Genomic DNA, 10,554 nt, shown 5'->3' with positions numbered 1-10,554 from the left:
CCCCCCCCCCCCCCCCCCCCCCCCCCCCCCCCCCCCCCCCCCCCCCCCCCCCCCCGCCCCCCGAGACCTACCCGTTAACCTCCCAGAATGAGTGACCCCAACTGAATTTCGATAATAGCAATTCGGCTTGCTGATCAAACCCAGTAATGTATAGGGCTGCGGCCGTGGCTTCTACGCAGTTCAATTTGTATGCTGTTCCGACAGGGAAGGTTGGTCAATGCGGTGACTTGGGGAGGGAGAGGATAGAAAACTCACGTTTGCCGTAATTCACTGGGTTCGTCGCAATCACGTAAGGCACTGCATTCGAACCCACCAACGTACTCTTCAGTATCTGTACGAGTTGGACGAGGACGAGATGGGAAGCACTTACGGATTCGTTCATGAGGAGATCTAATCTTCTGAAACGGGATCTCGTCCAACCTCGCCCAACTACATTCTACGACTGCGACACCCATTGATTCGACAATTGTTCGATCCGAAGGCGAGACTACTTGGGTGCCTTTCGGTCTACGAAACCCGAATGTGCTCGATCAGGGACAAGCTTTCGCGAACGAGAAAGCGAGAAACGAGAGAAAACGCACGACATTACAATCCCTTGAAACCGTTGACCTACTCTGAGATCCGTCATCAACTGTAATCGCGCCAGTTTCTTCCCACTGCATCTCCTGGGGTCGCAATGGTCGAAATCCTACAGAAAACGAAAACGACTTCAGTTTTCATTTTTCTCGTTTGCCAGCGAAAGACGGTCGGAAGTTTCGACAGCACATACCCACATAGCAACCGGTACTCTTCTCGTCAACTCATCTCCATCGTCTGTAAACACACATTCAACTCTCAGCTCTGAGTGAATCCCGAAAGCTGAGACAAGAAGGGGACTTACCGATCTCTCCATCCTCACTCCCACTATCACTATTTTGATCTACCGCACTCCTTGGGATCTCACTGAACAGTTCCCCTCCCGCTCCGGTTCCAGAAGTGTAGGCAGTTCGATCTCTCCCTCCGGCTGCTCCTGATCCTCCTCCTCGCCCGCCGCGTTTGGCAATACCTTTACCTCGACCTCGGTTACGTGGTGGTGCCATACAGGTACTGGATGTGTGAGAATCGGAGGTTGATTGATGAGAGAGAGAAGAGAAAAATCAAAATCTTGAAGGCGGTGCGAAGTTCAGGACTCACTGCGAGAAAGAGGTGGGTGAGGGATCGTATTATATTAAACAGATAGTGGACACGACAGTAGCAGAACCGGGATAAAAAGCAGGCAAAAACAGGAAAATAGAAAACTCGTCTCTTCGCAAGATCGCAAGTCGGACTCGCCCTCGACGAAGCGACGACTCTCCGCTCCACTCGCACGCTAGCTCTTTCTCGCGGCCTCGTTACTTCCTCCCCGGCGTTCGACGACTCCCAATCCTTCCGACCGTGCTCCTCCTCTTCGGCGGCTCAATCTCAGAATCCGACGACGATAATTCACTGCTCTCCGCCTCCTGCTGCCGTCCCCCGACTCGGCTATACTCTTTGCGTTGACGTCGTTGAGGTCTCGATCCAAGCGAAGACATGACTGGTTGAGGTTGAATACCTCCTATGGTCGTTCGAGCGGACGGGGGGTTCGAAATCAGGACGGATTGATTCGACTGCGGGAGGACAGTGTCAGCTTGAGATGGTTTGGACACATGTCGGAGGACTTACGGGCTGAGCAGAACCTCCGTTCGAGCTTCGACCGTTGCTCGAGCATGATTTGATCGCGATGGCCAGAATTCCTACTATAATGAGAACGACAGCTACGATTCCACCTCCGAGACTGTTTGAATCATCGAAAAGAGCGCATGTCAGTCGGTCAGCCTAGCTCACTCGGTGTGACAGGGCGAACAGTAAGAAGTACTTACATCCACCCGTTATTTCCTTGCGAAACCCAATCTTTCGCAGCATCAGAATCCGAAAGCGCAGACGATAAAGTCACGTTGACTGAGTTCGTGTTCGAGTTGTCGTTCGAAAGCGAGGCGGAAGCATCCGAGTCGGCAGAGGCAGAGTTGTTAAGGTTCAAGGATCTGAGGATGACGCCGTTTAGAGATCAGCACGGATTGTCAAGATCTCAAGATTGAATACGGCAAGGTATGACTAACGGCTCCAGCCCAGAGGTCGCCTCAGCAATCTTCGATGAGTCCAAAGAGGTCTTCTCTTTCGCAGAACTCGTTTCCTCTGGAGTGTACTGCCCATCATCTTCCGATTTAATAGCCTTCTGAGTCGGAGTAACATCTTGAGCCGTAGGTCTATGACTCGTCTCCAATTAACGTGAGCGTCTGCGACGAAATGAAGAGTCTGACGACAAAAAGCTCACGTCGGTTTCTCCGCTGCTTCTTCTCCTTTCGTCTTCGTTTCGACCACGGTTTCCGTATCGACTTTCTCGAAACCGAGGATAGTGTTCGTGACTACATTGACCTTGGTTTCAAGTACGGTCGATTGGATCTGAACGATTTCAGTCTGAAGGTCGATCTCGTAGCCAGCTGTTTCATCGACCGCAAAGAGTATTAGCTAGACTCGATCGTATGGCATAGGAGAAGAACCTTACTCGTCACGACTGTGACGGGAATCGTGACTCCTTGTTGAACCGTTTCTTTCACGATTTGGGTCTCACTGTAAGGGATCAATCTCAGCTCAACCCGGTTGGCGGAGCGCGTATGAGCTGAAGGCGAGAACTCACACGGCAGTTTGGGTCTAGACAGCTCGTCAACGAGGGAAGTTAGCTACGAAACACCTGGTCGACTTCAGACGAAATCGAATAAACGCACCACGACAGTCTGCAGAATTGTCGTTTCCGTCGAGATGACCTTTGACGTGATTACTTTCCCTTCGGCTGTGCAACAAAGTTCATTAGCTTCGGCTTGCGCTGAATCCGAGATGCGAGGCACAAGCTCACTAGTGCATTCGACGAAGACGCTGATGGATCAAGTTTCTTTAGTTACTGTACGACATCCTACGAAGCGGCGTTCAATCGAATAGGGACTCACGTGGTAGGGACAGGGCTTTCTACGACCGTGGTCAAAGTCGTGATCGCTCCGATATTGACGATTCTGCAAGACCCGCGAAAGACACGGAACATATTAGCTGCAACGACCTTAAGTACCATAAATTTAGTGAAGAGCTCACACATCATCCTTACGTTTCTCGAGAGCACGCGGTAACAGGGTGGGAGTCGGAGTTGCCTGTAATCGAGCTTGAGTCCTTTGAGTAAAAGGAATGGCTTGAACGAGAAGAGTCGGGAAGAGCAGGAATGAAAGCTGGGTCGTTATCCTCATTCTTCAACGTCGACCTATTCAGAGATGGTTAGAAGCAGGTGCCCTTCGATCGGACCAGCGGGGATGAGAGTTTGTTAGACGAAGCGAACGAGGTAGGAGCTGCAGGGGACGAGAATCAAGAGATCGATCTTGCGGTTCTGGAATTGTGGGCCGAACGTGTCTTGTTGGATAGAGTTCTACGGGAGAGAGAGAGAAGAAGTCGAGGAAGGAGCTCGAAAGAAAGAAGGGCGATCCGAGCGGAATTTCTTTTCCTGTCCGCGGTTTGAGTCCGGAGCTCAAGGAAGGGGTCTGTGCTCGCTAGCGAAGAAAGGTTGTGATAGATTGACAACAGAAAGAAATACGAAGGAGGATCAGGAGGCAGAGGGAACAGAGAGGATGAACGGCGTACGAGGAGCGAATCAGAGGAGAACTCGGTAGCGAACTTCTTGTATCAATCCTCTGACGTCCTGACTCGGTAGGTAGGCGTCTACGACGTCTTGAATGCTTTGTGAGCTGTCAATGAGCTGTCGATTGCGAGAAGGGAATCAGCTACAGGTGATCAGAGGAAAAGGTAGTAGAAACGCACCTCAGCCCCAGTCATTCTACCATCTGGCCCAAGTAAGATCGAAAGGGATCTTTTGCCCACAACAGCACCTTGTGCAGCGTTGAACGAGATCAAAATCGAAGTTGGAGAAGAGCCTGGTTCGCCGACGGTGAAAGTTTCGTCGATTCCCAACAAGCTCTTGTACAGTTTCGTCGCATTCTCGATCCTGGTCAGGGATTCACTGTACCTTATCAGCACCGTCATCTAATGGATTGATGTAAGCAGGAAAACTGACCATTCGCAACCTTGTTCCGCTCTCTCGTCGATTCCGTCCCCTCGCTTTTCTCGTTCCCTTTTCTCCCTCTCGAGTCCTCCGACCGTATTACCTAGTCGTTCATTCGCGAGTTTGGCTTGTTTGATCTTTGGTCGTAACTCTTTCAACTCTTTCTCGGCTTCAATCGTTCGTTGACCGAATTCAGAAATCTGGGAAACTTGAGAATCGACTGTCGAGAGCGCTTGATCCAACGTGATGCGCTGGTAAAGTCGACGAATCTCAGACTGAATCATCATTCGAAAGAATCGAGAAACATTACCTCGTTGGGAGAACGCTTGTTCTTCAACATTGCGATTTCAGTTTCCATCGCTTCGCAATCTCTCGCAAGTCTTGCAGCGTATTCAGCTTGCTCTCTTCGCTTCCTCATCGCTGTAAAGATGTATGACTGTGTCGGTAAAGCCAGAGTGAGAGGGGATAGTGGGGACTCACGTTCTTCCAGTTGTTCAGCTTCCTTTCGAATCAACTCTTCCAATTCTCTAAACCTTTCCTTCTTTCTCCTCAGACTCATCTTCAACTCGTTCCTCTCTTTGACTGTTTGCACGAGCGATAGTCAGCTTATACTGCGCTTCATCGCACAAAGGGGAGAGCTGAACAACTGACCGATGTTTTGATTTTCCTCTTTTGTGATCTCAAACGGTTTCCCTTGATCGTCCAGACTGACGATCAAATGCTTCAAGAACTCTGTCCTCGCATTCTGTTCCAAGTAGGCGAACTTCAGAGTCGAGATACGATCCTGATGCGAGCAGACGAGAGTCAGTTTTGTGCGAGAGAGACGTACTGAAATACTCGCTCACCTTGAAATCCTTCAGATCCTCTTTCGTACGACTCCTATCCTCTTGTACCATCACTAATCCCTCTTCACTGTCTCCCGTTTGATCGTAAATCCCAGTCGTTCTCGTTAAATCTCCTCCAGCTCCCCCTCCTCCACTAGCGCTTGTGTAGGCTGCGAGAGACTTCAGTGGGATCGCAGATGAGTACTTTGTGGATGCGAATGAGTGGCTTGCGTATTGATCTAGTAGGCTGCGAGGTTGGTGTTTTGAATCAACAAACAATTCGATTTCTCTTCTGGAAACGATGATGAGCGGGAGACTGACGCGTTTGTACGATCTAGGAGCATGGTGGAAGCATCTCCTGTGGTGTTTGACATGTTGAGCTGAGGTGCGGAAGGAGAAGCGGAACGAAAACAAATTCGCGATGATTCTCGAGGTCCACTCTTCAGCTGGCCTCGGGGAGGGTCTTACGTGACGTTCGATATCTCGTCGAGATTACAATGAGCTCCCCGAAAAATCGCGCAAAGAGCAGAAAAAACGAAATAGACTTTTCCGCGAAAGTCTGCTCGGGAAGCAACGCTCAGAGGACCGAGAGTCGGTTTCGAGAGTGACACTACAACGTCGGGAATGGTACGGAACGATAAGAGGCTGCGATTAACAGTACAGAACAGTGGAAAGAACGAAAAGACAGGAAAGAGAAAAGCGATGATCACTTGTGCTCCTTCAAGTACTCTGCCAGCTGGATGTAATATCTTCCATCGAACCCTCGTTCCCCAAACAATCCCCCTCGCTTACTCTGGGGGTCCTTCTTCGTTTCCGCCACGGGCCAACTTCCATCTCTCGTTTCGATCTTGACTTCTTTCGAGACGTATGGTTTCAGCTATAGCGTGAACGACGCACTTGATCAGTGTGAGTCCGATGGGGTAGCAGAAGGGAGAGTAGAGAGCAGAGGAGAAACCTACATCGGTAGATTCGAGAGAAGAAGGGACGACGAAAGTTCTCATTCGTTCAGGCATGAGGAGGTAAGGCGCTTTACTGCGTGTTCCATGTCGACCTTGTCGTTTCGGTCCCAATCCAGGTAATGAACCCGTACCTGTTCCGAGGAGAGAAAGGAGAGGGAGAGAAAGGAGAGGGAGAGAAAGGAGAGGGAGAGAGCGAGGAGACCACGGAGATGATCAGTTTCACTCGTTGATCGATCGGAGTCGGACAAAGATGAACGACATACCTTTGTAGAAGTTCTTGTTTGCTTGTTTCGAAACCAAGGGCATTCGAGATGCCTTGGAGAGGAGGGAAAGAGTCGAGTGCATATTTTAGAACGTTCCTCTTTGAATTGAAGCTGTTCGATCGACCGCTACAAGTCAGCATACTTCTCTGGGGTGCTCTGCAGCCCTAGAAGATCCAGAGATGCTGAGGAGAGTCTGAACGAACCTGTTTTTGATCGGGAGAATCTCAAGGAGAGGGAAGCTGGCGGTGGACGGGAATGCGCGGTGACTTGTTGCGTGAGCTGTTCGGAGAGTTCAAGAGATAGTCGAAAGGGCGAAATGTGATGTCGAGAGGAGAGATCAAGATGCGGGAATTTGGGAGAGAAGCTCTCCTCCGCTCGGCAACTCACTCCGACTCTTTACGACCCGACACGAGACCAGAAGCCTATTCGAGCTCTCAAGGTATCCTCTACACCTCCTTCCGACTGTTCCCCTTCTTCCCGTCGCGAGTTCGAACTCTCCACGTCTTTCTCTCGTTCCGACTCTCTCTCCCTTCCAGATCTAGATGGGTTCACGCGCGTTCGATTTCGAGGATGTCGAAGATAGAGATGGTGTCAGGTTATCGTGGAACGTTTGGGCAGGATCGAGGATTGAAGCGACTCGAACTGTAGTTCCCATCGGAGCCGTCAGTCTCTCTTCTCTACTCGTCTCTTGACCGTGTACCGATGACTGAGAGCTTCTGAGTGAGTGCAGCTTTACACCCCGCTCAAAGACCGACCCGATCTCCCTCCGGTTCTCTACGAACCCGTCACTTGTAAAGCTCCCTGCCGAGCGATTCTCAACCCTTACTGTCAAATCGACGTACGCGGCAAACTGTGGATCTGTCCCTTCTGTCTCCAACGCAACGCCTTCCCTCCCCATTACAAGGACATCTCGACTTCGAATTTGCCCGCCGAATTGCTCCCTCGATACACAACGATTGAATATACCCTCAGTCGTCCCGCTCAAATCCCTCCAATCTTCCTCTTCGTAGTCGATACTTGTCTCGATGATGACGACCTCAAAGCCTTGAAAGAATCCATTATCGTTTCCCTCTCTCTCTTACCTCCTCACGCTCTCGTCGGTTTGATTACTTATGGAACGATGGTACGTCTTCTCTTTCGCTTCCTAGTTGCACTTACTGACATATAATCGTCGCGTGCGTAGACCCAAGTACACGAACTCGGCTACACGGAATGTCCCAAATCGTTCGTTTTCAGAGGAACGAAAGAATATACCCCGAAATCCATCACCGAGATGCTCGGACTCTCAACTTCGACTTCCCGACCTCCCGGATCGATTCAACCTCCTCCGAACGCTCCTCCTCCTCCACTTTCAGGCGCCGCGAGGTTCTTGTTACCCGTCAGTCAATGCGAATTCGCGTTAACGGCGATCTTGGAAGGACTTCAGAAGGATGCTTGGCCGGTAGCGAGTGATCGTAGGGCTCAGAGGTGTACCGGTGTAGCAATGTCGGTGGCAGTCGGATTACTAGAGGTGAGCTTACTCGTAGTTCCCTCGTGACTGGAGAAAGTCGACTCATCCTCGATCGTTTCTGTTCGCGCAGACTACTTTCCCCAACACTGGAGCTAGGATGATGTTGTTCGCTGGTGGACCCGCAACGGAAGGACCCGGTATGACCGTCGGAGTCGAATTGAGGGAACCTATTCGATCTCACCACGATATCGAGCGAGACAATGTCAAGTACTTCAAACGTGCAACCAAAGTGAGTTTTCCTCTCCTGCGTCTGAATCACACGCGCTGATGAGACTCTGCTGCAGTTCTACGAAGCACTAGCGAGAAGAGCAGCTCAAAACGGACACGCGATCGACGTCTTCCTCGGTTGTCTGGATCAAGTCGGTCTCCTCGAGATGAAGTCGCTTTCGAACTACACGAACGGATACATGATTCTCGCCGATTCTTTCAACATGAGTTTGTTCAAGCAATCGTTCCAAAGAGTTTTCGCCAAGGACGATCAAGGTCATTTACAGATGGGTTTTAATGCTACTTTCGACGTTCAGGTGAGTCTCTATGCCTTCATAAGTCATACAAGTAGAAAAGCTGAACGCCGTCCTCTTTACGTGACAGACCACGAAAGAACTCAAGGTCTCAGGTTTGATCGGTCACGCGATCTCTGCGAACAAGAAGTCAGCCTGGGTTGGAGAAACCGAAATCGGTATCGGTCAAACCTCGGCATGGAAGATCTGTTCGATCAGTCCCAAGACTGCGAACGCCGTCTACTTCGAAGTCGTTACTCCGGCTGGACAAACTCTCGCCCCCGGAGCTCGAGGAATGATTCAATTCGTCACTCATTATCAACACTCTTCTGGACAATACCGATTACGAGTTACGACGATCGCGAGGAATTTCGCCGAAGCCGGTAATCCAGCAATTTCCGACAATTTCGATCAAGAAGCGGCGGCAGTTTTGATGGCGAGGATCGCAGTGTTCAAGGCGGAGATCGACGACAGTCCCGACGTGTTGAGGTGGTTGGATCGAATGTTGATCCGATTATGTCAGAAATTCGCCGAGTACAGAAAGGACGACCCGTCGAGCTTCAGATTGAACGACAACTTCATGATCTACCCTCAATTCATGTTCCACTTAAGGAGGAGTCAATTCTTACAGGTGTTCAACAACTCTCCCGACGAAACCGCTTACTACCGGTGAGTCCCTTGTTTTTCTTCTTTCGTCCGACTATATCTCATTCTGTTGTGCTTTTTAGACACATTCTCAACTCGGAAGACGTCAACAACTCTCTCATCATGATTCAACCTACTCTTATGTCTTACCAGCTCGAACAACCTGCCGAAGCTGTCCTCCTCGACTCTATCTCGATCAAACCCGACGCGATTCTCCTCCTCGATACCTTCTTCCACATCTTGATCTTCCACGGAGACACGATCGCTCAATGGAGGAAAGCCGGATATCACGAGCAAGAGGGGTACGAGAACTTGGCTCAACTGTTGGACGCACCGAAAGAAGACGCGCAGGTGCGCTACTCTTCCTCTTCCTTCCATGCAAATTAGCAGTTAACCGTCTTCTTTCTCCGTACGCAACATAGGACTTGCTCCTGGATCGTTTCCCGATTCCTCGCTACGTCGTTTGCGACCAAGGAGGATCTCAAGCTCGTTTCCTTCTCTCGAAACTCAACCCTTCGACAACTCATGTTTCCGGCGGTCGTGAGTTCTTCTCTCTCTTCGCCTACTTGTCTGTCAAGCGCGAATGACGAGAGCTAACCGTCGTCCCACCCGATATAGAATATGGTCAACCTCCGCAAGGTCAAGCGATCTTTACCGACGATGTTTCGTTACAAATTTTCATGGAGGTGAGTCTCGACTTCTTCTCATCACACCTCCGTGTCTGTGTAGCAGTCGCTAATCAATCATTCCTGCTTTCTTCCGTTCGCAGCACCTCAAAAAGTAAGTTTCCTCTGTTCTACCCCCTCCTGTCCCCTGTTATCGACGGTAATCTGTTTATCCCGCTGAGTGCTGGTACTAACAAAGTCTCCTCGTGTGCAGATTGGCGGTCACTGGATCATCCTAAAATTTGCATATTCCTCGTCCGTCCTTTTTGTACCTTCGTTCTTTTGTTTCGTCCACATTCCCTCCCCCGTGTTCCGTCTTTCTCGCTTTTCCGTTCGTAACGATACACCCCTTTCTCGTCGCTATGCTTGATTACCGTCGGAACAAAGGGGAGGTTCGTGCTGAGCAAAAGAGAGCGAGAAACCCTTTGAGCGCACGCCCCGCTTTCGATTCAACTGACCTCGCTCGCTCCGCACTCTTCTCTTTCTCTCCTACACCACACTCGTTTCGACCGCATACAGCGATCTCACCGATACCTCGTGCAAACACTGACAGTCTTCTAGCGTCTCGCGAGCTTCAAACAACTCTTCTCACTTGCATTTTGCGCTCACCTCACCCCCTCGCCGTTTCTCCCGACAGCTGCCTCTCCCAGATCGATCTATTCATACCTTTCGTGATCGTGAGTGCTTTATGCAACCGTTTTTTCAGACTATTTTCGGAGGCTCATCCTGCAACTCGTTCCCCCCTTTCTCTCTCTCTCCAACTAGGCTACGATTCACCCCGTAGCCTACCAACAGCTCACTCTCAAGCTAGTCGATATCCCCTCGACACTCAATTCGCCTGCTTCCTACAATCTTCGCGACTCCCTCTGCGGCTCGATCATCTTCCCACGAGCCTCCCCCTCCTCGCTCTACTGCCCTTTCCTCCCTCTAATCAGTCACCATCACGTCCGAAACGCGTTCAGTCGACTCTGAATCGGTCGCTAGACTCGATACAGCGCTAGTCGATTCCTCATCATTTCGACAAGGGGACAAAGCGATCACCAGCGATTCAACCGAGGAGCAGAACGAGCAGTTGCCAACTCCTGCGAATACACC

At 50.6% G+C, this 10,554-nt stretch overlaps 5 protein-coding genes across 5 annotated transcripts; 1 reads left to right on the top strand and 4 right to left on the bottom strand.

Moving 5' to 3' along the window:
- Positions 1 to 67: 67 nt before the first annotated feature.
- JCM6883_000715 (ribosome biogenesis TSR3 family protein) lies at positions 68 to 1,079 on the bottom strand (the record flags this gene model as incomplete). The annotated part of the gene is made up of 6 exons (XM_076635381.1): positions 68 to 192; positions 256 to 297; positions 371 to 507; positions 582 to 688; positions 770 to 813; positions 881 to 1,079. 6 exons carry the CDS (start codon positions 1,077 to 1,079, stop codon positions 68 to 70), a joined length of 654 nt encoding a protein of 217 aa, XP_076484654.1.
- Positions 1,080 to 1,370: 291 nt separating this feature from the next.
- JCM6883_000714 (uncharacterized protein) lies at positions 1,371 to 3,287 on the bottom strand (the record flags this gene model as incomplete). The annotated part of the gene is made up of 11 exons (XM_076635380.1): positions 1,371 to 1,625; positions 1,681 to 1,792; positions 1,878 to 2,039; positions 2,115 to 2,261; positions 2,330 to 2,495; positions 2,561 to 2,625; positions 2,693 to 2,706; positions 2,781 to 2,845; positions 2,909 to 2,928; positions 3,000 to 3,062; positions 3,139 to 3,287. 11 exons carry the CDS (start codon positions 3,285 to 3,287, stop codon positions 1,371 to 1,373), a joined length of 1,218 nt encoding a protein of 405 aa, XP_076484653.1.
- A 398-nt stretch (positions 3,288 to 3,685) lies between these two features.
- On the bottom strand, positions 3,686 to 5,291 carry JCM6883_000713 (uncharacterized protein; the record flags this gene model as incomplete). The annotated part of the gene is made up of 8 exons (XM_076635379.1): positions 3,686 to 3,790; positions 3,853 to 4,036; positions 4,106 to 4,344; positions 4,404 to 4,513; positions 4,574 to 4,675; positions 4,745 to 4,877; positions 4,939 to 5,164; positions 5,239 to 5,291. The coding sequence occupies 8 exons, from the start codon at positions 5,289 to 5,291 to the stop codon at positions 3,686 to 3,688; spliced, it is 1,152 nt and encodes a 383-aa protein (XP_076484652.1).
- A 332-nt stretch (positions 5,292 to 5,623) lies between these two features.
- On the bottom strand, positions 5,624 to 6,221 carry MRPL27 (mitochondrial 54S ribosomal protein mL41 MRPL27; the record flags this gene model as incomplete). The annotated part of the gene is made up of 3 exons (XM_076635378.1): positions 5,624 to 5,794; positions 5,877 to 6,007; positions 6,140 to 6,221. The coding sequence occupies 3 exons, from the start codon at positions 6,219 to 6,221 to the stop codon at positions 5,624 to 5,626; spliced, it is 384 nt and encodes a 127-aa protein (XP_076484651.1).
- Positions 6,222 to 6,681: 460 nt separating this feature from the next.
- SEC23 (GTPase-activating protein SEC23) lies at positions 6,682 to 9,698 on the top strand (the record flags this gene model as incomplete). Its single annotated transcript, XM_076635377.1, has 11 exons — positions 6,682 to 6,801; positions 6,870 to 7,262; positions 7,323 to 7,649; positions 7,720 to 7,878; positions 7,934 to 8,173; positions 8,241 to 8,818; positions 8,878 to 9,145; positions 9,217 to 9,334; positions 9,413 to 9,480; positions 9,564 to 9,574; positions 9,674 to 9,698. The coding sequence occupies 11 exons, from the start codon at positions 6,682 to 6,684 to the stop codon at positions 9,696 to 9,698; spliced, it is 2,307 nt and encodes a 768-aa protein (XP_076484650.1).
- Between the last annotated feature and the right edge of the window lie 856 nt (positions 9,699 to 10,554).

The sequence above is a fragment of the Sporobolomyces salmoneus genome (assembly GCF_050403485.1).
Source record: "Sporobolomyces salmoneus JCM6883 DNA, S_salmoneus_JCM6883_v1_ctg96, whole genome shotgun sequence".
NCBI classification, from domain to species: Eukaryota; Fungi; Basidiomycota; class Microbotryomycetes; order Sporidiobolales; family Sporidiobolaceae; genus Sporobolomyces; species Sporobolomyces salmoneus.
Note: the sequence above shows the minus strand (reverse complement) of the source record. Positions and strands in the feature narration are given on the sequence as shown.